Raw genomic sequence first — 26,412 nt, forward strand, 5'->3', positions numbered from 1 at the left:
CTAGACAGTGTATTAAAAAGCAAAGACATTACTTTGCCAACAAAGGTCCGTCTAGTCAAAGCTATGGTTTTTCCAGTAGTCATGTATGGATGTGAGAATTGGACTATAAAGAAAGCTGAGAGCCGAAGAATTGATGCTTTTGAACTGTGGTGTTGGAGAAGACTCTTGAGAGTCCCTTGGACTGCAAGGAGATCCAGCCAGTCCATCCTAAAGGAGATCGGTCCTGGGTGTTCATTGGAAGGACTGATGTTGAAGCTGAAACTCCAATACTTTGGCTACCTGATGAGAAGAGCTGACTCATTGGAAAAGACTCTGATGCTGGGAAAGATTGAGGGCAGGAGGAGAAGGGGACGACAGAGGATGAGATGGTTTGATGGCATCATTGACTCAATGGACATGGGTTTGGGTGGACTCCGGGAGTTGGTGATGGACAGGGAGGCCTGGTGTGCTGCGGTTCATGGGGTCCAAAGAGTCAGATACAACTGAGCGACTGAACTGAACTGATGCTGGGAAAGATTGAAGGCAGGAGGAGAAGGGGATGACAGAGGATGAGATAGTTGGATGGCATCACCAACTCAATGGACATGAATCTGAGTAAACTCTGGGAGTTGGTGATGGACAGGGAAGCCTGGCGTGCTGCAGTCCATGGGGTCGCAGAGTCAGACACGACTGAGTGACTGAACTGAACTGGGGCCTGACCCTATCTGTGAGGTCAGACCCCATTTCACCTGGGGCTCAGATTTGAACCAGGTCCCTGCACCCACCCGTGAGTACAAACCCCTCTCTGAAACCCAACCACCGAGAGTTCTTCAGCATCCTCTCTGAGGTCAGGGCTTGAGGGGTAGCCCCTGCCCTGGGGAGGTCAGCCCAGGATTGCCAGGGAAGTCCACCCTCCAGGGTTCCCCACCTGCCAGCCAAGGCAAAACCTGGGCGCTCCAGGCATCTCTGGCTCTGCCTCCTTTGTCTGAATCCTCTGCCATGGCTTGCTCCGGGTCCCCACCAACGTCCGGAGCCCCCATCACCCCCTCCCCGGCGCCCACAAGCTCCCGACCCCGAGCCATCCCGGGCCTCCTGCTATTTCCCTGTTCACTGTCCCCCGTCGTCCCCGCACCCCCATCCCTGTCCCCCACTGGAACCCCCAGCCCCTGAGGTCTCCGTGAACTGGTTCCCGTGTCCCTGCGCCTCCGCCTAGCTCTCACGCCCCAGCCCCTGTTCTCATCGGCGCCCCCAGTCCCCTTGCCGCACGAATCCTCACGCCCTTCCCCTGACTCCCAGCCGTCCAAAACCTCCTGCATCTCCACGTTCACGGTCCCCAGGCTTCCCTGCGCCCCCAGCCCCCAGCACCGGGACCCTTGGCCCCTGGAGTCCTAGCGCACCCGGCTCCCGGGTCCCCCTCCAGCGCATCCCCGCAGCCCGGGTCCCCGCGTCCCCCTCCCTGGGCGTCCCCAGCTCCTGTCCCCCGCGTCCCTGCAGTCCCCGCAGCCCGGGTCTCCGTGCCCCCCTCCCCCGGGCGTCCCCAGACCCAGGCCCCCAGCGCCCGGGTCCCCATGTGGCGCGCCCCGGCGTCCCTGCAGTCCCCGCAGCCCCGGTCCCCGCATCCCCCTCCCCGGGCGTCCCTAGCCCCTGTCCCCGCGTCCCCGGCCCGCGCCCGCTGACGCCATGACGCCGGCGGAGGGCGGGGCGGAGCGGGGCCGGGCGGCCAGAGGGGCGCGGGCGGCGGAGCCAGGGTCCCGCGGCGCAGCGGGCAACGCGGCCGATGGACATGGGCACGCAGGGGTCGGGGCGCAAGCGGCTCCCCAACCGGGAGCGGCTGACGGCGGAGGACGACGCGCTGAACCAGATCGCGCGCGAGGTGAGCGCGGGGCCCGGCCGGAGCGGGGCGCGGGCGCCAGGGCTTCACCGCAGCTGTCCGGCGTCCGTCCGCCGGCGCGGCGGGCGGGGCGCCTGCCGGGCCGGCACCTCGGTGGGCCGGGCGCGGGTCCTAAGCCGAGAGGACCGGCCGGCGACACCGAGCCTTCCCCCAGGCCCCCCGGTCACGTCTGGCCGCCGCCCCCTCGCCGAGCGGGACTGGGGTGCCGCCCCCACTGCGCACGCAAGGGCTGGCCTGTTGGGGGGCGAGCGCCCGACTGGGTTGTGCGCCTCATCGTGGGGGTGATGTAGGCCCGATCCCCGGAGGCCTGCGGACAGTCTCCGGAGGCCACATTGCCCTGGCGAAATGACCCCGCTCCTGTGTGTGACCCACTGTCGTCTCGATTGTCACACAGGGCGCAACTGGGGCGCGAACCGGGATCTCCCTGGATTTCCTTTCTGGACCCAGGCTGAGAGCGGGCCCAGGCACGCTGAGAGGTTCTCATCAAAGTTTCCAGGGCAGAGTTTATTATACCGGTTGATGATGAACTTGAAGTGTGCAAATTAAAGGAGTCCCGCTAGGGCGACTTGTACAAGCGCCTTTTTCCTCCCACAAGAATTCAACCTTCGGGCTAAACAAACCGCAGGGGAAAGATGCCAGGGAGACCGGTGGCAGCAGGTTCCCTGGGAAGGGGCGAGATTCCTCCGGCCCACAGGGGACAGAGCTTGGCTTGTCATGTCACAGGACACCTTTGTGCGCCTTCTGGATTGCCTAGCCAGCGTGCTCACTCTAGACAGGCCCCCCTCCCCATCCACCCTCTTCCAAGTGTTGGAGTGTGATGGAGAGGCTGTCTACATGTCATTATCATCACATGGAAAAACCTCCAGGCGGTGTAGACTGTGGTGTCTGGTTGCCTCACTCAGCTATTTATGGAGGTCCACTCTAGTACCAGTTCTTAGATGATTGGCTTTTATGGACTCGTGGCTGTTGCTCAGTATTTGTTGAATATTGAATGAATAAAGGCGTTTGTTTTTCTCTATGTGGGAAGAAACTGGGCTTTCCAGGAAAGCTCCTATTTATCCCTTAAAACCCATGGTAGATTTGTGTCCTGTGTGAGACCTCCCCCATCAGCCCAGGCAGATGTCTCCCTGCCTGCACGCGGGTTCCTCTAGCTTTTGCTCCCTACACCTGCCGTGGTGGTCACGTGGCCTCAGCCACATCTGCTCACCTGTCCATCCCCCGTAGAAGGCGACCACCAGGCAGGCACTGTCTTACTCATTTTGTATCCCCAGCGCCCAACACAGAGCCGGGCGCATAGTAAGTGCTACTAAGTCTCTTTTATGTTGCCTAAAAAACAGAAGGGGTATGAGGCACTTACAGTACATGTGGCTAAATATAGGTGCTTGCTAAATGTAGCAGCTTGAACATAATCCCCACCCCTGTGAAGACGGTCATGTAAGTAAGTGTTTAAACATAAAACCAAACAGGTGTTCTCTGGGAGGCCTGAGGTGACATGATCCGTGCGCCTTCTTTCCAGCAGTGGTTGCGGACAGAGGAAGGAGATTGAGGGTCCTGAAGTCCACCTCACATCTGCTGGATTTGATTAAAACAGACTGGAAGGAAAGGCCAAGGGATGCTCCTGGGGGGGAGCCTTGAGGTGCAGAGTAACCAGGAACCCACAGGCCTCCTCCCAGCCTGGGGACGCAGTTGGAGGTGACAAATTCAGACACGGGTGTCAGACCCAGGCCTGGAGCTACACACAGCTCCTCTGTGCTATCTGTGATAGCAGGCTGTGCTATCCTAGTCAGCCTCTTCCCGGCCTCTGTTTTTTCATCTTTAAAATGGGAAAAAAGACCTCCCCTGAGGCTGTCAGGATTAAAGAAAGTGAGCAGCAGATGTAAAGTGAGTCACTGGCCAGATGTAAGGACTACTGGAGTGCACATGGTCCCAATAACCCCAGCCATGTAGCTGTTCCGAGTGCTGAGTGGCAGGTATCTGTCGTGTTGGAAGGAGCCGGTGCAAATACATTTTACTGCAAACTGAATTCTGTCTCCCAACTGTGAAAATTAGAATCACTATTCAAATGGCAAATATCTATTCACCTTGGAGTTCTAGGGAGTTCTTATAAAAATCAACAACATTATCTTAAAGTTTCATATGAATACTTTCTCATTTGCTCATTGACTCAGCAGATACACAGTACTCTTTCCAAAGCCATGTCCTAGGGAGACTGGGATTCAGGGATGGACTTAAAGAGCATCTGCCCTTGAGGAATTGGGGACTGACTTAGAATATGACAGTAATAGAAGACAGGAAGAGATCTGAGATTAAAAGGATATTGGGCCCTGAAGGTTTGGAAATTTATCGATGGGACTAAGAATAGCAATCAGAGGCAGCTCCCTGGAGGAAGCGGCATTTTGAGTTATTCTTGAAATGACAGAATCCCTGATCTGGACTGGCCTCCACGCGGGGAAATGTACTGGCTGGAGGGCAGATTCTCCGGGCAGCGTCCCCAGGGCAGTGGCCCCTGGCCTCCACAGCATCTCTGCAGCCGGCTCTGCTGGGCGACCTCTGCAGTTGGTTCTGTCCTGAGAGCTGGAAGCATATTCCCCAACAAATTTCGCGAGTCTCCCCCACTGTTCCTGAGCCAAGCACTCTGACCAGGACAGTGGACTCCCCAGCACGGGGGCGGGGCAGGGGAGGTTACCCGGTGATCAATCAGGCCCATCCTGGAAGTGGGAAATGCGGGGACTTGGCCTCCCCCAAAGCTCTTGGGGACATGCGGGGGGCCCAAAGGAAAAAATCAAGAGGCCTTCCAAGAGTGGCAGGGGGTGGGTCAGGCTTGGGTCAGGCAGGCCCCCAGGAATGTGCACTCAGGATAAGTGGAGAATTCCAGGCAGCAGTGTTGGAGTCGGGCGGGGACTGGGGGCAATGGAGGGGGGAGCCGGGGCAGGGCCATGGTGGAGAGCCAGCTGCACCCCCCCTTGATGGCTTTAGACTCTCTTTGTGCAGGAACGGGAAGCAGGGACCCAGTGGAAGCTCTGCTTTCGTATTTCCGCAGTTCCTTTATGGCCTCACTCCGGGCAAGTTGATAGTAAATGGAGCTGTAACTTGAAAACGCTGCAGATGCGTTTGCAGGAATGGCTTGTTTCTCGCTGTCCAAGGTGGGATTCAGGCAAGCTGTTGTCAGGAAGAAGGTCCAGCAAGCTACCTTGAGATGCTGGAGCAGCGTGTCTCTCATCCCTGGGAGGGGAGTCTGAAAGCAAATGTAGTTTTCTCTCCCACTGCCTTGAGCGTTCTGCTCAGGATTCTGGTAGCATCCAAAGGTAGCAACCTCTCATCCTGAGCTCTGCCGGGAGTGCAAGGGTCTTGTCTCAAAACACCCAGCTGTTTGCATTTCCAGCACAAGGAAGTTGGCTCTACAGGCTGCAGGAGACCGGCCCTTGGGTGAGCTCACCATCCGGTGAACGCTGGTGGGATTCCCTTCCTCTCTCATAGCACAGCGACCCCCACGACTGTGGCCTCCCCTCCAAAGTGGTCTTGCTGGGATGCTGCCCTTGGGCCACCCCCCCCAAGGGTGCCTCCCAGATCCCCCCGCTATTGGCAGAAGTTGACCCCTGACCTGTGAGTGCAGCTGTGCTGGGTTCATGACCCCTCCCCTTCACTAGAGAAGTGCCCATGGCCCCATGAGGGTCACCCTTCAGGGGAGGGAGGTTAAGACCTCGCACCCCAGGGGCAGCGACTGACCCAGGGGAGTGAGGACGCAGGAAGCCCCACCCCACCCGCTTGCCTCCTGAAGGAACCAACGAGGGGGGTGCAGGTCACACTCCAGGGCCCCCAAGGGAGGGCCCGAGGGCAGGCTCCACTGAGCCACTTCCCTCCCCCACGCCCTCACCACCCCCCACCGACTGTGCTCCCTGGACGGAGCTGCTGCTGCTGCTGCTGCTAAGTCACTTCCGTCGTGTCCGACTCTGTGCGGCCCCATAGATGGCAGCCCACCAGGCTCCCCCGTCCCTGGGATTCTCCAGGCAAGAATACTGGAGTGTGTTGCCATTTCCTTCTGCAATCCTGGACGGAGCAGTCACCTCCAAACCCTGTCCCTGGGCTCTGCTTCTGGGCACCCAGCTTAGGACAACCTCCATGCCTCGCTCTGGGTGGTCCCAGAGATACAAGATGTTCTGTCCTAAAGCCCCTGGTCACTTGCTGTCCTCCCACCCCTCATCCTTCCCAAGAGTGCAAGGGTCTTGCTCTCACAACTCCCGATAAATCTCTGGGGCTATTAAGAGAGCACCCTGTCCTGTCCTGACTGCTTTTCCGCTCCAGCCTTGAGGCCATTCGAGGGCCCAGCCTGGGCATGGGGTGCCCCAGCCTCTGTGCGGAGCGGCCCGGAAGTCTGGTTCCGTCGGACCCCCGCTTCCCCGTCTTCCGGCTCTCGGCAGGCAGGTCTGGCTCCTCTGGAGTCAGAGGTGAGCCCCGACGGCTTGACGCAGGCTGCTGGTGTCCGGCCACTGCTTGTGCCCTTGGGTGAGATCACACGGGGGCAGCATCTACAACACGGGCTTCTTGCAGCTGGTTTCCCTCCGTTTGAACCATCACCTTCACTCATTTCTTCCCAACGAGTTTGCTTTTCTGAGGCTGGCCGGTGGATGCAGACCTTCTGGACCGGAGGGTGAAATCTATCCAGTGTGGCCAGCGGTTTGGGACTGGGGTGGTGTCAGAGCTCCTCCTTCCAGGGTGGGAAGAGGTGAGGGGCCTTCAGACACCCCCCACCCCCAGTTCTAACAGAACCACCGTGGGGTGACCCCGGGCCCCTCCCTGGCTCGTCGTCCTGAGACACACGCACACATCTTGGTGCATCAGTAGCAGCCGTTAGAAATATGACAAGACGAGCCTTCCGCGTGGATGTGCATCATGGTCTGAGCTGTCAGGGGAATGGCCTGCACCCTGCCCGTGACCTGGGGCTGATTCCCGACAAGACGGTTCTGGCTGAGGGGTGGGCAGTCCTGCTGGGCCCCCATGACCCGTGGGCCCCGCCCCACAGCTATTTCTGTCAGAGGGCCGGCTGTCTCACTGCCCCTTTTCCGGGCGGCTCTGTGATGACTCACAGGTTCAGCAGTCGGGGCTGAGAATGTGTGTGGAGGACCTGAAGCGTCTGCTCCATAGAGTGACCGTCAGGGGCCTGGGTTCTAACTGAGCCTGCCACCTGCGGGCCTTGTCAGGGTTCAGGAGGGACAAGGTCTGAGGTGTGTCAGGGACCCCCAGCAGCTTCTCCCCTGTAAGTGTATGCCATCCCATCGGAAGAGTGTAGAGCATCTCTGTTGGACATGGAGAAACCTCTCCGAGATGCTCGGCGACTTGTCTGAGGTCATCTAGTAACTCAGAGGTGCCAGGTCATCATCCAGGCTGTTTCCTGAATCCGTGTCTTGGCTCCACGCAAGGCCCTATTCCAGGCGGTGCCCTGGAGTTAAGCTGACTTGCTTCCCATCTCAGGGACTGTCGTCCTCAACTGACCTCTGAACCATCAGGCTTAACATTTCATGAGAGAACCTCATATTCTTCTCTCCCTGACTGTTTCGCTTCCTTCTCTCTCTCTTTTTTTTTTAATTCTTTCATCTTTAAAAATTAATTTTATGTCATTAAAGTAATTGTTTTCACCCTGGTCCCATATTCTCAGGCCATTCTCCCCACAACGCTGGGTGGTCCTTTTAAAACATGTCAGATTGTGTCATAATGGCTTTTCATATCCCTCAGTAAAAGCCAAGCTCTTAATAGCCTTTGTTGTTCATTCAACAACCCCATGGACGGTAGCACCCAGGCTCTTCTGTCCTCCACCATCTCCCAGAGTTTGCTCAAATTCATGTCTATTGAGTCACTGATGCCATCTAACCATCTCATCCTCTGCCGCCCCCTTCTCCTCCTGCCCTCAGTCTTTCCCAGCATCAGGGTCTTTTCCAGTGAGTCAGCTCTTCTCGTCTGGTGGCCAAAGCATTGGAGCTTCAGCTTCAGCAACAGTCCTTCCAATGAGTATTCAGTTCCTTTAGGACTGACTGGTTAATGGCCTTATAAGACCCTAAATGACCTGGTAATGGGCTCCCCATCTGTAAATAATATGCATATGCACGATTCACTGGTTTTTCTACGTAGGCAACACGTGCTGGCCTCCTGATGGGAGGAGGAGGACTTGGATCTGTGGGTCTAGCTCAGGTTCACTCCCCCGCTTTCTCTCCCCTCTTCTCCACATCATAGTGACATTGTGCTTATAGATCCATAAATGATCTCTAGCAGAATAGACTGGTTAAGAGTGTGGGGGCCTGAGTCAGCTTTCCTTTCTCCTGGGTTCAGTTCCCGATCCTTCCACTTACTCCATGACCTCAGGCAAGTTCCTTAACCACTTTGTGACTTTGTGTCTCTGTTCCCTCATCTGTAAGATGGGAACATTTTAAGAGTATGCTTCTTCCCGGGTTTTATGGGGGTAAATGAAGTATTTCCTGAAAAGACCTCAGAAGGATGACCAACACATGCTCAGTAAACACTACTGGTGATGATGTAGTGTGATAGTGTTAACTACGGAGCCAACAAGTATGCTGCTGCTACTGCTAAGTCGATTCAGTCGTGTCCGACTCTGTGCGACCCCATAGACAGCGGCCCACTAGGCTCCTCCGTCCCTGGGATTCTCCAGGCAAGAGTACTGGAGTGGGGTGCCATTGCCTTCTTTGCCAACAAGTATATGATAATGTTTTTCTTCGCACAACTTTCTGCTTTTTTGGAGTTAATTATTTCCTTTTTTCCCAATCGCTCATCTCTTTATGTATCTCTCATGGCTAATTTATCACAAAGTTTTGAACAGAAACTTTGCAATATTATTTTCTATGAGATTAAATGAATCTATCAATTCCGTTTTGTTCCCTCCTGGAAATCTCCCCCCGAGACCTCTGTCCAGCCTGCTCTGAGCGCTCTCAGGGTTTGTTCCAGCTGGCCCTCCCTTTGCCACCATTCTGAGAATTCCGTCTGCCGCTTCTTTGTTACTGTCGTTGGATCCATGCACACTGCATTCTGTACTGTCTTCTTTCTTGAGTTACTAACTCATTTTGTTGGAACACACCCTTCAGTAGCTTTCTGAGAAAGAACGCCTTTTCTAAGGCTTGCATGTCTGAAAATGTCTGTATTGTACCCTCAACACTTGATAGTTCGGCTGAGTATAGAGTTTTAGGTTAGAATAATTTTTTTCTGAAGAATGACAGAGATCTCTATGTATACGCTGAAATTATTTCCAGCGTGTATTGTTAACTGAGAAAAAGCAATGTGCAGAAGATGAAGACAGCATGCCGTCACTCAGGTGAGGAAGTCTGTGATCTGCCTGCATTTGCATAAAGAAGCGCTGGCAGAAAGTACAGTAAGAGCAATGTGGAGATGTAAGTGGAAATGTAGATTGGTTAAGTGTAACTTTTTATACTCTTGATATTTGAACCCTGTGACTGTAATATTTTTTATATTATTTTCTTTCTTTCTTTTTGGCTGTGCTGGGTCTTCCTTGCTGCACGGCCTTTTCTGTAGTTCTGGCAATCGGGGCTACTTGCTAGTTGCAGCGTGCAGACTTCTGATTGTAGCGGCTTCTCTTGGTGCGGAGCTGGGCCTCTAGGCATGCGGCTTCAGTAGTCGTGGCTCACGGGCTTAGTTGCTCCCCGGCGTGTGGAATCTTCCCGGATCAGGGATCGAACTCATGTCTCCTGTATTAGCAGGCGAACTCTTTACCACTGAGCCACCAGGGAAGCCCTGTATTACCTATTTAATAAAATAAAATAATAAATATCAAAAAAGTATAATTAACTATTTTCTACCACAATTTCAAAGACATCTTTTTCCCATTTTATTCTAGCTTTCAGGATTGCTTTGATCATTTTGATGCCTTATATATTCTCAGTATCTTGTGTAACATCTATTTTTACACTCTACAAGTTTTCAGGATCCTCTCTTGATTCTCAGTATTCTGGATTTTATTTTTACATTCATTCAATCTGGAAATGTGTATCCTAAAATTCTGGGATATTTTCTGAAAAATTTCCCCTTCCCACCGTTTGCTCTGTTCTTTTAAAGAAACTCCTGTTGTTAGAAGTAACTTCCTTTTTCCTCTCATTTTCTGGCTTTTTGTATTTTGGTGATACTTTATGTCTGATTACTCAGCTTTATCTTCCACTCCTCCTGCTAAACTTATTTGTTCTATATTTTATTTCTAAGAGTTTTTTGTTTGTTTTGGTTCTGTGGTCCCTTTTTATAGCATCCTCTTTGAGTCACTAATGCAGGACCTTTTTCTGTCATTCTGAGGAGTATTTGTTTTGGTTTTCTGGTTTTTCCTGAAAATCGCTTTTGTCCCCTGTGTGGTGGTCTGTTCCTTTCTGTCCTTTGTGAGCTTCCGCCTGTGTCTTTAGCCTTGGAGCCCTCCCCGAGGTGTGGTGACCCTGGATCCATTCATGTGTGAGGATGAGGCACTAGAAAGCTGGGAGACAGTTTGAGGGAACGCTCAGAGGGCTTCCCAGGTGGCACCAGCTGCCAAAGCAGAAGCCATGGGAGAAGGAAGTGGCAGCCCGCTCCAGTCTTCTTGCCTGGAGAATCCAGAGGAGGGGAGCTGCAGAGGAGGCTGGGGGGCAACAGTCTGTGAGATCGCAGAGTCCCACACAGCTGAGCACATAGGAGGGTAAACACCGAGATCCGGCCAGGACCCCTCCTGGGGTGCGGCGGGGTGGCGGAGGTGTTGGCACCAGACGGTAAGTAGCTCCTCAGAGCACCGCACACAGTCAAGGCCAGCACCTTGACCACAGGGTCAGTGTTCAGAGCAAATGCTGCTTAACGCGAACAAACCAAGCCTCGCTAATCTGGTACCTAGAGGTGGAGTTTTGTTTTTGATGAAGGGGGTAGAAGAGATTGAGAAGAAAGTTGAAAAATAATCTGAGACTTATACCAAGGAAGGAGTAATGTCCATACAGCCCAAACTAGAGAACTAGTCATGACAATGTGCTTTCCTCAGAGTGGAATGAATGTCAAATTAGGTGAGTAAACAGAGAACGTTTTTTTAACAAATAAGACTTTCATAGCTGCAGGCATCAAGAAGAATTCATTTGTTGGTTCGGAAAGTTCTCTAAGATCTGAGAGATACTTTCCATAAAACAAATAGAAAATACCTTGAGGGGTTAGGTAGGCAGAATGTGATACGGTCTTGGCAGTGGGTGAACCCCTGGATCAGCAATGGTGCAAGAGCCAGAGCCGTCCAGTGCCTCCACTGGAGGATTAAGTTGCTGTGTTTCCACCCACTCCTTGGCTCGGGGGAGTGAGTGAAGAATCCCACAGTGGTCACAATAGTATTTCAACAAACAGAAACTAGGAGATCTAAAGTTGTTTATTAGGCTTTTAACCTCCCTCACATAAGTTTATCCATTTTTCCACCCTTACCCTTGGTGGCTTTTTATTTCTTATCTTCTTTTGTGATGTCTCTTGTTGTTGTGCTTTTTAATATGCTGTCTAGGCTGGTCATAGCTTTTCTTCCAAGGAACAAGTGTCTCTTAATTTCATGGCTGCAGTCACCACCTGCTGTGATTTTGGAATCCCAAAATTAAAGTCTCTAACTGTTTCCATTGTTTCCCCATCTATTTGCCATGAAGTCATGGGACCAGATGCCATGATCTTAGTTTTCTGAAAGTTGAGTTTTAAGCCAGCTTGTTCACTGTCCTCTTTCACTTTTATCAAGAGGCTCTTTAGTTCTTCGCTCTCTGCCCTAAGGGTGGTGTCATCTGCGCATCTGAGTTTATTGGTATTTCTCCTCGCAATGTTGATTCCAGCTTGTGTTTCATCCAGCACTGTGGTGTTGGAGAAGACTCTTGAGAGTCCCTTGGACTGCAAGGAGACCAAACCAGTCAATCCTAAAGAAAATCAGTTCTGAATATTCATTGGAAGGACTGATGCTGAAGCTGAAACTCCAATACTTTGACCACCCTTATACAAAGAGCCAACTCTTTGGAAAAGACCCTGATGCTGGGAAAGATTGAAGGCAGGAGGAGAAGGGGACAACAGAGGATGAGATGACCGGATGGCATCACCGACTCGATGGATATGAGTTTGAGCAAGCTCTGGGAGTTGGTGATGGACAGGGAGGCCTGGCGTGCTGCTGTCCATGGGGTCACAAAGAGTTGGACACGACTGAGCGACTGAACTGACTGAACTTGTTGTGCAGTCACTAAGTCATGTCCGACTCTTTGTGTCCCCATGGGTGGCAGCATGCCAGGTTCCCCTGACCTTCACTATCTCCTGGAGTTTGCTGAAATTCATATCCATTGAGTCAGTGATGCTCTCCAACCATTTCAGGCACATGAGAAGATGTGGAGTTTTCCAAGTTGACACTGGGAGAGATGGAATTTCCGTGTTGATTGAACAACTAACATGACCCCACCCTGGATGCCCTAAAATACAGCTTGAAGTCACCCCTGATGTAGTTTTAAAGCCGTCAGAGCAGAGCTGGCCAGCAGGACTTTCTGTGATGATGGAGATGCTCCGTGTCTGTGCTGCGTTGCTGTCAAGCACTTGATATGCAGCTAGTACAGCTGAGGAACTGCATTTTAATTCATACTTCATTTTGATTCCTTTAAATATAAAGAGCCACCCCTGGTTCCTGGCTGCCGTATTGGACAGCACAGCCCTTGAGCAATGATTTGTTCTTTGTTGAGATTTGCTGTCCTGGAGGAGTGCTCTCTATTGCAGAAGCTGTTGATTCTCATCAGGAGAGGAGTGACAGGTGGACAGGCCTGGCGTCCCGCAGGCCGGAAGTGAGTCCAGCCCAGGGAGAACGCGCCGGGCAGTGGAAGAAGCACAGTCAGCCTTTTGAAGTCGTGTGTCCATAGGCAAGTTAGTGTGTCCGAGTCTCCTTCCCGTTGTCTGTGACAGAGGAATAGCGTTTTCCGTGTGGTCGTAGTGATGAGTGGAGCTTCCCTGGTGTCCCAGTGGTGAGGGACCCACTACCAGTGCAGGAGGCAGGAGACTCGGGTTTGATCCCTGGGTCAGGAAGATCCCCTGGAGGAGGACATGGCAACCCACTCCAGTATTCTTGTCTGGAGAATCCCCATGGACAGAAGAGCCTGGCGGGCTACAGTCCATGGGGTCAAAAAGAGTTGGACATGATTGGGTGACTGAGCACGCACGTGGTAATGAGCCATGCCAGGAAATGGAGAGCATCTGCTGGAGACAGGAAATACACGCTGGTTCTGATGGGTACCTGGGGGCCTGGTGGGCGCTAACTGGATAGTGGTCATTTTCTCCCTCCTGCTGGCTGTGTTCCTCTACCGAGGGACAGCAGTATCGCTGGACTGGCCAGGATGTGCCCCAGGCGTCACTGACGCAGAGACAGGGGTGATTGGCAGGTGGATTCTTTACCACTGAGCCATCTCCCTCATAAGATGAGGGCTGGAAAGAGAGACCAGGATCAAGATAAGGAAAGAGAGTGGTCTGTAGGAAAAGTGTGAGAAAAATACAGGAGACATGATCTCCTATGTGTTGGGGGGAAACAGACAGCCCTTGGCTCTGGTTCAGTGAACTCAGAGGAAAAGCCCTCGCCGCTGCCCCTTTAAATACACTAACTGTGTAAACTTTGTTTAGTATCAGAACCCCGTGTGCTTTCTTATAGGTCAGAGCTTGTGTTCAATTCTTTGGCCATAAGATGGAAAGGACCCTCTGCTTTCGATCGTTTTTTGCTTCTTGGCTTTGAACTGAAGAACCAGTAATAAGATGCCGTCAGATTTTTCGAGCCTCTTTACTGTCAGGCAGCCAAGCCCTGGTGTCGGGCCTCTGGTTAACGTCCTGGAGATGACGGCTCACTTCACCCAGGCCATGTCCCGCGCCATTTATCTTTGGGTTTGTCTGACCTCTCAGAAGCTACTAAGTTACCTGCCTATTTTTAACCTGTGTCTGGAGCCAGCTCCAGAATGAAGTGGCCACATGAGCCGCGATGAGGTGGTGGCCACATGAGCCGCGATGAGGTGGTGACCACATAGCCTTCCAGATCTTCACTCCACTTTCTCAGGCTTTTCCTCTTACTTTTGTGTCAGGGTTTCTCAGCCTCGGGATTACTGACATTGGGCCGGATGCAGGGGTCGGGGGAGGGTTTCTGGATGTGGTGGAACGTTTAGCAGCATCTCTGGCTTCCACCCGGGAGTGACAACCGCAAGGGCCCCAGGGGGCAGAACGGCCCCATGGAGAACCATTGTGCGTTTCCTGTTTCCGCTGGGTCTGTACCTTAGCTCTGGACCACACGCCTCATCTCCAGAAACCTGGTTCCTTGGCTCTTACCTCTGATCGGTGGCTGTGGCCACTCCCCAGGAGGGCAGAAAGCACCGGCTGACCAAACCACGTGGTCCTGGGAGTTTTCCCAGTGGAACCTCCTGAAGTTAGTTGGAGGGGTTCGCATACTCTGGAAAGCTGTGGTGGAGCTGTTCTAGGAGTAGCCGTGCAGACTCAGGAAGTTGGGACATTCGCAGCAAATTCGATGAGCCTTTGCTGAGTGCCAGGGGGGCCCTTGAGTCGATGGTGGGGTGGGAGGGGCGTGGGGAGAGGCTACAGGGGGCTGGAATGGACCCTGAGAGGCAGGTACAGCAGTAACTCTGGCTGCGTCCACGGAAGGTGGGCTGGCACGAAGGTGGGGGCTGGTGAGAGATGGTCTTTTGTGTTACATCCTACTGGACAGAGTGGCTCCTTTCTGCCCACTGGAGATGCCCTTTGCCCCCTGGATATGGAGGGCAGCCAGGCCAACATCAGGCCCAGTTCAGCCGGGACTGCAGACTGCAGGCCACCCAGCCGTGCCTGCCTGTCTTTCTGAGAAAAGCCCCAGGCCCACGGCTCAGGTGCGCTCTGGGGATAGCAGAGCCGAGGGGGCGTCATCCACGCAGTCACCATGATGCGCGCTGCGGAGAGTTGGCTCTGCCCCGGGGCGGGGCACTGCAGGGTTGACCTTCCCAGCCAGCTGGGGTCCCAGCCCCGCAGCCCATGGGCTTTGCCTGGTGCTCGCCGGCTCCATGCTGGGGATTCAGCAAGACATGAAGACGGAGAGGTGCTGCTGGGCGCTGCCTGGACACAGCTAAGCATAGCCACCTGCAACCCCCCCATCCTGTAACCCTGAGGGGGGCATCTCCTTACAGCACCCACCCCCCGGGACAGGGGAAGCAGCCTGGGCCAGGAAGTGGCCGGGCCTGGGATGATGCTTCTGGTTGACTTGATGTTCCCAAAAGGGCGGGGACGGGGCAGCGCATCTGGCCAAGGGAGGGAGCCCAAGCTGCCACCTTGCCCTAGAGCCAGGAGGCCTCCGTGGCTGGGTATGACCCTAGCACAGCTGCCTGCATCACCTGCTCTTTCGAAATCCCAGGTGTGCTGTGGGCAGGGAGGACCCCCCCGACTTCAGCCTCATCAGTGGGGGCAGTGCTGGCTGCCCATTAATACTCCAGACCCCAGGGAGGCCCCCCCAAGATCAGAAGGAGGCTGGGTGTCAGACGACATGAAGACAGGTGACCAGCATACTTCCATAGGGCTAAAATTGTCCCCGTGTCTCCTAAGAGGCACAGTTGCTTTTGCCATTTGTAGCTGAACTTCTTAAAACAGATGACCAGTCCTGGGCCCTGTGAGGACCCCTCTGTGTGCCGGGGTCTCTCCTCGTCTTGTTCTTTAGGAAGTTCGGTGCAGCCTCTGTCTCCCCGTTCTTCCAGGGTGAGAACCAGGAGAATCAGCCATCCCAAGGGCTCACCTCCCCCGCCCAGGGCTCACCTCCCCCGCCCATCCAGGGCCTCACTTCCCTCTGGATTCCCCGGGGCCCGAAGGCCTGTGAGTCACCCCGGAGGCTGCAGAGACCAGGCAGGAAGTGACCGTTAGCCATGGGGATGCTCTCTATTCTGTCGTATTGCCCTCCGAGGTTTAGAGCTCTGGCTTCTGTTTTAATGTACAGTTTTCAAAGAAAACCACAGACATACAGCATCCCTCTCATGCTTGGAAAATTCAACTTTAAGATTCCTTTCACTTAGATTTTTGCTTGGTGAACAGTGCCACAACATTCATCTATTTTTTTTATCTTTCCTAAACATCTTTTCCAACTTTCCCTAAACAGGATGAGGCAGATAATAAATTACCCTGAATATCGGATACCATGGGCGGGTTGCCTTGCAGTTTGGTGTTGTGCTCAACACTAGCCAATCGCCTGCTTTTTAAATATGATTAAATATAGAAAAATATAGCAGGTAAGAAGCACAACGTATATAAGATACATCGTATACTGTACAGTCACAGTTCATTCTGTCTGTACTGCTCTGTATCCAGCTTCTCACACGTTGAATTCTGTTGGGTGAGGATGCGCCTGGCCTGTTGGTGGGTTTCACGGGCATCCTTTAGAGGGTCGTCGTGCCCCCTGTCTCGGGCCCTGGCCGCGTTCCATGGTAGATGATCCATTTCTTCCGGAGAAGTATAAGCTGGTGCAGCCCTGCTGCCCCCTGGATCTGAGATGCGGTCCTTCACTGTTCTTGCAGCTCCAGGTCCTGGACAGTAGGGTGAGGATGTGGTGTTGGGAGAACTCAGGAGAAGACGCCTGTCAGTGGCCGGGGACTGGCTTCCCTCTGACCTCACCCTCCCAAGGTCACTTCCTCTGGGAGGCCCCGGGCCCATGCGTCTCCCACCCCCAGGCCCGAGATGAGCATCCTCCCCAGTGTCCGCAGCTCCCCCCGTCCCCGCTGCTGTGGGCCGGCTGCTGCCTCCCTGTCTCCGCCCTCTGCCCCCCGGAAGTCTGTGTGCTGTCTTCTTTGGGGGCTGTACCACGTCCAGTCCCCAGGGGACCCCTGCACCAGGCACACGGGAGGCCCTCACAGACCACCTGGTGATTGAATGCAACTCAAAGCATAAACCAGCGTTCCTCTTCAGTTTGCTGGTGACTAGTATCCTCTGATTAAAAGGAGAGCCTTTGAATGTGGCCTTTTTCTTCCAACTAGTTTCAACTGCCTTTACTACACGCAGTGGGTTTATTGGCCATCCATTCTACGTCCTGACAACCTCCTCAGGCCCCAGAATAGGTCAGGAGCCGGAGCCGCTCTGTCCGCATGCTGGCAGCATCGCCAGCATTCATCAGTGAGGGGCCACACGCCCAGAACCACACTCAGCCTGCTGCCGAGGCCAGGTCCGCGTCAGCTCCTTTAGGGCTCTTCTTGTCCACCGTTACTGTGGCGGACAGTGTTGCAGGAAATGCGCTGTCCTCCTCATTCCTGTGGTTAGACACATAAGATCATCTTTAGGAACCCTGCGGAGAAGGTGTGCACGGGAGGTCAGGGTCAGGAGACCCGGGTCTGAGTCCCCAGGGCACCGTTTCCCAGCTTCGCCACTTTGGACACGCCACCCAGCCTGTCTGAGCCCCGCTGTCCTCACCTGTAAGATGAGTGATAACCGTGGGGTGAGGACCACGTGAGGGGCTCCGGACCAAGCACTCCTGCCCTCCATCGGGGCATCCAGGTCTCCTTGTGTACAGACGCTCTGAAAACAGGTCGGGGGTCATGGGGCCCCAGACCGGGTGTACGCAGGGGTCGCCTGCCTGCCACCCACGTTAGATGAGATGTGGACTGAGACAAGCCTGCTGCTGTCCCCAGCTCCAGGCACTGCTCCTGACTGCCTGCTGGGGAAGTGGTGGGTGGGGGGGCATGCATGATGGGGTGTGCCTGGGACGAGTGCCCCCCACCCCCCCCCCGGCTTTGGCCTCTCTAATTACTATAAGGAGGGATGGCCCCCACCCACCAGCCTCACAGAGTTCACATGAGGCCCAGGTGAGAAGGCACGCAAGATCATGCTCACAAGCCCTAAAGCACTCTGCACACGTCAGATGGTGGTATTACTGTCAGAAAAGTTGGAAATAAATGCTTAACAGCGGGGCGTCTCAGGCTGTCTTGGAGCTGCTCCTGGGGCTGGGAACGGAGTGCTCACTGGCAAGAGCCGTGCGTTTTCCTTCATGTGGGGTCCTCTCTCTTTTTTATTTCTTAAATGTTACTGGGGTGTAGTTGATTTACAGTGTTGTGTGACTGTCTCTTGTGGTGGTGACGTTGCTTTCTTCTAAGATTGGAGGAGGAAGCCCTGCGCGCCTGGTGTGTCCATCAGGAAAGAAGCAGGGTGGAAGTATGGCAGGAAGTACAGGAGCCATGGCCCGGAAGTGGTCCACATGCAGCCCTGGTCTGGGCTTGGAGGCCTCTGGTCCTTTCAGGTCCTTGGGGAGGGGAGGAGGAAATGGACCAGAGTCGCCATCACCGTGACAACCACAGATCCCCACCAGCCCTGGCTCAGGGAGGGGTGTCGGAGGGGCCAGCAAGGGCTCCCTCTTAACCTTTGCTAGTCTCTCTTGAAATCTCCTTCTGCCTTAATTCCCTGCAGTCTGGCCCTGCGTGCCGTCTGCATAGAACAGGAGGGAAGTAAGTGACAGAAGATGTGATCTCATATAAGGAAGCAGCCCCTGTTCTCTGCACACGTGTGTCCTGTCACTTACACAGTTACTGAATCAAGCCTTTTCTCAAGGACAAAGGAGCGCGCTGGACTCGCAGACTTTTATTTGGACTTTGCAGTAAATGACATCCTTTTGGCTTTGTGGCCTCTTGCAGTTTGCAGAATCACCTGTACAGCAAACCAGCAAAAATCACCAGTCCTCATGAGGTGGAGTCAAGTCAGCCTGTCACCCCGATGGGTTCTGGTCCCTCAGAGAGGGATGTTCACAGAGCTTCTCTGAAACAGTAGCTGTTAAGTTACTCACACCGACTCTGAGTATACAAAGCGCACTGGGCTGGAGCTGAAGGTGGTGGGTAGCATCTTAGATCAGTGGTTCTCAAAATGTGGCCTCCAAACACAGTATCCACACCCCTTGAACTCTTTAGCAATGCTGGTTTTCAGCCCACCCACCCAACTGAATCGGAGCCTTGGGGTGGGGCCCAGCCACCTGTCCTGAAAGCCATCCAGGTGGTTCTGATACCCTCTGAAGTTTGAGAAGCTCTGCCTTAGATGAAACGATGCTATTAATGATTCTGATTATAAAGATGTGAGGGAGTGAGTGAAAGTGACTTAGTCATGTGCAACTCTTTGCAACACCATGGTCTATCCTTGGAATTCTCCAAGCAAGAATACTGCTGGGGGTTGCCATTTCCTTCTCCAAGGAATCTTCCTGACCCAGGGATTGAATGCGAGTCTTCTGCACTGCGAGCAGGTTCTTTACCATCTGAGCTACCAGAGAGTCCCATAAAGATGAGGAATAACCTTTATACTAATACTCCTGATTAAAATAGTAGGACCTTTTCCTGCTCAAATGCCTGAGGAGTCAATCAGCCTGGGTAAACCTGCTTGTTGAGGAGCTGACCCTTCTCACAGGTTTTCCCCACCCCATCTCCCCTCTCCATGAGATCCTGGTGTGGCTGCCAGCCCTGAGGGTCAGCCTCCTGGCACATAGCAGGTGCTCAGTTAGTAGGGTTAATGGTGAGTGAATGAACAAGTGAATGGCTGAATGAATGACTGGATGGATGATGGATGGATGGATGCCTCAATGGATGGATGATTGGATGGATGGATAGAATTAGCCCAACCTCAAAGTAACATTCGAAAATACAGATTCTTTTGAAACTAGAACAAGATTTTTAAAGGTTTTTGATGGTTACTTGAGTGTAAATGAAGATTTTCATTTACTGAATGAAGCTGTTGCTCACAGGATCTAATTTGGCAAGCTACTGACTCCTGAAATGTCCGTTCTGTTTGCCCCCCACAGCCCCACCTTGGGCAGTTTGGTCAGTGACTTTGTCCCCCTTTCGCGAAATAGGAGACGGAAGGAGAAATAAAGCAGGAAACTTTCCATTCTTTCCCGGTGATGTGTACAATTGTTCCCTCTCCCAACTCCTCCTTTTCAGACTTTGCCCCCTCGTGTTTCTCCATTGTGTTGTTTTGTGATGTTGGCACTTGGAAAAAATCTTTGAATGATCCTAGTGATGGCCATTTGGACAGGGCATGGGCGATCAGGTTCCACTGCAAGTCGCCAGTGCCCTGAGCTTACAGTCCCTAAAAAGGCATTCATTGTGTCCAGGGAAACCGTTAAGGCTGGTGGCACCCTACCAGGGGCTGAAGTAACTTGGACCAGGTTTGTAGAACATTCTCCGCTGCGGTTTCCCTACTGGGGAGCAGGGTTTGGGCTGGAGGAACTTAGGTGTATTCATGTATCCTGCCAGGTGCAATAAATAGCTGTCTTTGCCTGACCTTACCCCCATGTAAGTTCTAAAAATCCCTGTGCGCACCAGGAGGAACTGAACACTTTAGCAGGAGCAGACTGATGCTGGGGTAACACATCAGAAGCATGTTGGGACACAGAAGGCAATTGAAATGATTAAATATTGGAGATATGCCTTGTAAAACCAAAAACTTAGCTAGACTGATCATTAGAAGAAGGCCTAACCTGTTCTAAGTGATTTTTGTTTGCTAAACTGCAGACTTCAGACAGATTTCCCAGCTTTTTTGTTTGCTTGTTTGTTGGGTTTTTTTGGTTTGTTTGTTTGTAATAAAGTCCTCTTTCTGTTTCAGGGTCCCACATTGCATTTTGTCATTGTGTTGCCCTTGTCTCTTCAGCCTGTGATGGTTTCCAGGGACTTTTGGAGAGTGTCAGCTATGTATGCAGTAGAATGTTCCTCAGTTTGGATCTGCCTGATTAGACTGAGCTGTGGACTTAAGGGAGAATTCAGGGGCGCCTCATGTCAGCATGACATCCTTGACAACGTCCCCCCTGACCCCAGGGCTAAGAGGGAGTCTGCCAGGTTCCTCCATGGCAACATTACTGGTTTTCCATTTCCCTGCTTTGTCCTCAAGAAGTGTGTCCCTAAACCCAGTCCATCTCAGCAGAGGGGGCATCTATTCCACATCTTAAAGGGAGGACTATCAAAGAATATGTAGTCCTAGGTTGAAACCATCAGTGTAATTAGCAAATTTGAGGAGCAATACTTTCAGGATATGCAGATATCCTGTGGTGTCCTAAAGTTTATCAGTGGATAAGGCATTCTTCCTTAAATGTGAGTATCAAAATCGAGTTAGTAATTACTCTACAATAGAAATGAGTTCCACCCTGAAAAACATGTTCGTAAGCCCTGGATGGCATCGCCGACTTGATGGACATGAGTTAGAGTGAACTCCGGGAGATGGTGAAGGACAGGGAAGCCTGGCGTGCTGCAGCCCATGGGGTCTCAAGGAGTTGGACATGACTTAGCGACTTCCCTGATGGCTCAGAGGGTAAAGTGTCTGCCTGCAATGCAGGAGACCTGGGTTTGGAAGGACCTGGGTCAGGAAGATCCCCTGGAGAAGGAAATGTCAACCCACTCCAGTATTCTTGCCTGGAGAATCCCATGGATGGAGGAGCCTGGTGGGCTACAGTCCATGGGGTCGCAAAGAGTCGGACACGACTGAGCAACTTCACTTTCTTTCTTTCACTTTCTAGCGACTAAACAACAGCAAAAGTCCAACACATTTAGCCTACCCAACAAACACAATCAGCTATATAGTACTGTTCTATAATAGGTTTATAGTACTTTTAACACAAATAATACATAACATTAAAAATCAAACACAAGAAAATAAAGAAAACGGTTTTAATCTTATACTGCATTACCTTGAAAAGTACAGCAGTTCCAGCGGCATCATCGCTGCTTTCACACTTGCTCCCTGACATCCTGGGCTTGAAATAAAGATGCTGTACTACTGTGTCCTCCGTCCGTACAGTGCTCCACAGTAAAGTACGCAAAAGCGCAGCCACTTGTGGGGGATCCACACACGTGACCATGGACACCAGGCACTCGAGTAACTTACATGATTGACATGCGAGGTCAGTCCAGTCCAGGCGCTCAGTTGTATCCGACTCTTTGTGACCCCATGGACTGCAGCATGCTAGGCCTCCCTGTCCATCACCAGCTCCTGGAGTTTACTCAAACTCAGCCCATTGAGTCGGTGATGCCATCCAATTGTCTCATCCTCTGTCATCCTCTTCTCCTCCCGCCTTCAATCTTTCCCAGCATCAGGGAAAGATTCTGTCAGTTCTTCGCATCAGGTGGCCAAAGTATTGGAGTTTCAGCTTCAACATTAGTCCTTCCAATGAATGTTCAGGACTGATTTCCTTTAGAATGGACTGGTTGGATCTCCTTGCAGTCCAAAGGACTCTCAAGAGTCTTCAACACCACAGTTCAAAAGCATCAATTCTTCAGCACTCACCTTTCTTTATAGTCCAACTCTCACATCCATACATGACTACTGGAAAAACCATAGCCTTGACTATATGGACTTTTGTTGGCAAAGTAATGTCTTTGCTTTTTAATATGCTGTCTAGGTTGGTCATAACTTTTCTTCCAAGGAGCAAGGGTCTTTTAATTTCACAGCTGCAGTCACCATCTGCAGTGATTTTGGAGCCCCAAAACATAAAGTCTGTCACTGTTTCCACTATTTCCCCATCTATTTGCCATGAAGTGATGGGACCAGATGCCATGATCTTTGTTTTTTAAGCCAACTTTTTCACTCTCCTCTTTCACTTTCATCAAGAGGCTCTTTAGTTCTTCTTTGCTTTCTGCCATAAGGGTGGTATCATCTGCATATCTGAGGTTATTGATATTTCTCCTGGAAATCTTGATTACAGCTTGTGCTTCTTCCAGCCCAGCATTTCTCATGATGTACTCTGCATATAAGTTAAATAAGCAGGGTGACAACATACAGTCTTGACGTACTCCTTTTCCTATTTGGAACCACTCTGTTGTTCCATGTCCAGTTCTAACTGCTGCTTCCTGATCTGAAAAGGCAGAGGAACCAGAGATCAAATTGCCAACATCCGCTGGATCATCAAAAAAGCAGGAGAGTTCCAGAAAAACCTCTGTGTCTGCTTTATTGACTATACCCAAGCCTTTGACTGTGTGGATCACTATGAACTGTGGAAAATTCTGAAAGACCACCTGACCTGCCTCTTGAGAAATCTGTATGCAGGTCAGGAAGCAACAGTTAGAACTGGACATGGACATGCAAACACACAGAATTTGAAAGGTCACAGTTTGAAGGTTCACATGTAGGGGACTTACTGTATTTGGTGTAACCACTGAATCCAAGAACAGAGCTTGGTCAGGGGTTGTGGCCCCTGACCCTGCCTCTTCCTGGCCCGGCCCTGTGGCCTTTTCTGTTTCTCCTCGCTGTGCAGACACTGGCCGGGGGGTGGGGGGGATTCTCTGGGTCCCACCAACCCCTTTGAGCGTTCCGCTCACCCACTGCTGTGTACTGGATGCTCCAGCACCTCCCTGCCCTGCACCTGGCCCCTTTCTCCCACCTTCCATCAGCAGGTACGTGCTCTGAGCAGCAGCTCCATTCCCCAGTTTTCTCATGGTGCAGCCAAGAGAGGCCACACTCCCTTCCCGGGGGGACAAGACTTGCTTGGGAAGATAATTCTCTCTTTTTTTTTTTGGAGGGCATTTCAAGGAGACTGAACAGTGGATCATCACTGAATGAAGGTTATATAACGAATCCCTGGAGTAGGGAATGGCAACCCACTCCAGTATTCTTGCCCGGGAAATCCCATGGACAGAGGAGCCTGGTGGGCTACAGTCCAGGAGGTCACAAAGAGTCGGACACGACTGAGCATACACGCATAAGATGGATAGAAGAATGACTTTTTTCATCTTCACTCATTGTCGCTTTTCACAGTCAAGACATTTATTGCCTCAGTTTGAGATGAGATCTCAGTTTTTAAAAGCACGGGTCTGGCGTAGACATACTCTTGAACATGTCACCTTGTAAAGAAATCCGTTGGCAGAAAGCAATCACCTTTAGTCAGCTGAAGCTTGTTTTGCAGTTAAACCTAAATATTAACAGTTGCTGTTCAGTGCACATATTTTTTGCTAATTTTGTTCCCTGCTGTTTTACCAATAAAGTGAGCAAAGACTTAAGGGGAAAAGTCTAGTGGAAAGAAGGGCAAATACAGCACCTGCCTTTTAGAAATTATCCTAAATAACAGTGAGCCATAGAATGTGAGAAAAATCAGGGGGGGGAATGCAGACCAGACTATTAAAAGACGAAATGTCTAAATTGCAGAGAATTATAAACCTTTCCATAGAAATGTCAACCTGAAATCCACACAAAGCAGCACTCATCAGATTCTAGGGAGCTCTCAGAATTGCAGTTCTCCCTAAGCTCTGGCCTAGCTCTTCATCCTGTGATACAGTTCTTTTCATCTTTTCCTGAGATTGATTATCCACTGTGGGCGCCCTTGGTAATAAGATCAGGGTAACAACAACGGAGGGAGTGGTAGCAGCTTTTACTGAGTGGTTAAGACCCTTTGATTATTAACTCACTAAATCTTCCCGGTGACACTATAAGCCAGTGTATGGTCTGAATGACTGTCGTCCCCACCCCACTCATATGCTGAAGCCCTACCCCCCAGTGTGGCTGTGTTTGAAGATGGGAGCTCAAAGGAAGTGGTTAAGGATAAATGAGCTCTTCAAGATGAGACCCTGACCCGATAGGACTGGTGTCCTTACATGAAGAGCTTTCACGCCACGTGAGCACACTGGAGAGGGTGGCGTCCACACGCAGGAGGAGCACCCTCACCATTACCCACACCTGCTGGCATCTTGATCTTGGACTTCCAGCCTCCATGACTGTTGTTTAAACGACCGTTTAAGTCATTTATGTGGCTTCTGCTCTCAGCAACATTACCCTCGTTACCCTCATTCTGTTCCCCTGTGAAAAGTTACATTTGAACGACCTAATGTGGGTGGAGGAAAGCGCTGAGCCCAGCCTTTTCCTGAATGTCCGTGTAGCACTTGTGTTTTTAAATGGCAGGAGCCTGACCGCGGCCAGGGCTGCCCAGCGCCTCTTCCCAGCACCTGCCGGCACGTCCCTGACGCCATCTTGGACTCTTCATTTCTGAAAGCCTGCAGCAGCACCCCGACGGTGTCCACAGTGCCCCCTGCAGGCTGGTGTAAAATCCGCTTTCAGTTGTGAAGACCTGATGTTTAGTCTCGCCTCTCAGTGTGGTGACTGCAGCCATGAAATTAGAAGACATTTGCTCCTGGGAAGAGAAGCTGTGGCAAACCTAGACAGCATATTAAAAAGCAGAGATATTACTTTGCCAACAAAGGTCCATCTAGTCAAAGCTATGGTTTTTCCATTATTCATGTACAGATGTGAGAGTTGGATCGTAAAGAAGGCTGAGAGTCAAATAATTGATGCTTTTGAACTGTAGCGCTGAAGAAGACTCTTGAGAGTCCCTTGGACAGCCAGGAGATCAAACCAGTCAATCCTGAAGGAAATCACTCCTGAATAATTCATTGGAAGAACTGATGCTGAAGCTGAAGCTCCAGTACTTTGGCGACCTGATGCAAAGAGCCAACTCACTGGAAAAGACCCTGAAGCTGGGGAAGATTGAAGGCAGGAGGAGAAGGGGGTGACAGAGGATGAGATGATTGAATGGCATCACCAACTCAATGGATATGAGTGTGAGCAAACTCCGGGAGATGGTGACGGACAGGGAAGCCTGGTGTGCTACAGTCCATGGGGTCACAAAGAGTCGGACACGACTTAGCAACTGAACAACAACAACAGGATATTTGCTTTGTGAACCTGGACAAGTCACATGACTCAACTTTTCTTGGCCTCTCTTGCCTTCTGGTGACGAACAACCAAAGCCATTATTTCCTGGAAACTACCTGCATCCCCATTGCAGTGTGGACTCAGGGAGGAATTACCTGGAGAGGGTCCCCTCCTAGCAAGAAGGCCTGGCAGGCTTCCTCAGGAAGGAAAGAAAATGCACTGAGATCACATAGTTTGTTACTTTTGCCTCATTTTCTCAGATTCCTAAAAGACACATCTTTCCAGGATTTTTCCCTTTCTCCTTTCTGGGTACCACAGCACCATGAAATGCATCCATTCCACTGTTCTGGCTGCCCCAAAGGGATTCTCAAAGCAGCAAGAACTGAAAACCCAGAGGAGGCTTTCATCTGTCGCCTCGCTTCCACAGTCAGTATCGTGGCTGCCGGGCCCCTGGCTTCTGCAGGAGCCAGAGGGAGAGCGGGGGCCACAGTCTGAGAACATCCATGGTCCCCGCTGTAGACCCCCGCTCGGCCCAGAGCTAACCCGGCCCCGGATCAGGCCCCTCTCTCCCCACCCATGGAGTGAGCACTACTTAATTAGCTGTGCCCAGCTGAAAGCATGGTGATGTAGCTGCAATTACCAGGTCAACCTGAGGGCATTCTCTACATATTTTTAGATTTTATTTTCAAAAAGAAGATGATGCTTTTCAGGCCACTGTTGATAGCAGACTGCAAAGAAGCATGACATTTTTCTTTCCATTTTATTTATTCCTCTGTTCACTGCCTCCTCTCTCCGCATGTGGTTCCAAACAGCCACAGGGGCTGGTGGGAGCCCTGGGTTGTCTTTGTGTTCATTTACCTGTTGGCTTATGTATTCACTCTTTCTCTGACCTGGCCATCAAGTCTTGACTAGCCCCAACAGGTACAGTGTGCTGGGGCCAGAGA

The 26,412-nt window shown here is 51.9% G+C and overlaps 1 protein-coding gene across 7 annotated transcripts in view; it reads left to right on the forward strand.

Moving 5' to 3' along the window:
* Positions 1-1,669: 1,669 nt before the first annotated feature.
* LRRFIP1 (LRR binding FLII interacting protein 1) overlaps positions 1,670-26,412 on the forward strand; it is a 160,538-nt gene continuing 135,795 nt past the window's right edge. For 6 of the 7 annotated variants that reach the window (XM_043462132.1, XM_043462108.1, XM_043462113.1 and 3 more), the window contains exon 1: positions 1,675-1,852. In XM_043462132.1, coding sequence (XP_043318067.1) covers positions 1,757-1,852 — 96 coding nt within the window. In that variant the 5' untranslated portion in view covers positions 1,675-1,756. Of the gene's footprint in view, positions 1,853-26,412 lie in introns of all 7 variants that reach the window. The other variant, XM_043462130.1, reaches the window with a different exon arrangement.

The sequence above is a fragment of the Cervus canadensis genome, chromosome 2 (genome assembly GCF_019320065.1).
Source record: "Cervus canadensis isolate Bull #8, Minnesota chromosome 2, ASM1932006v1, whole genome shotgun sequence".
Classification (NCBI taxonomy): Eukaryota; Metazoa; Chordata; class Mammalia; order Artiodactyla; family Cervidae; genus Cervus; species Cervus canadensis.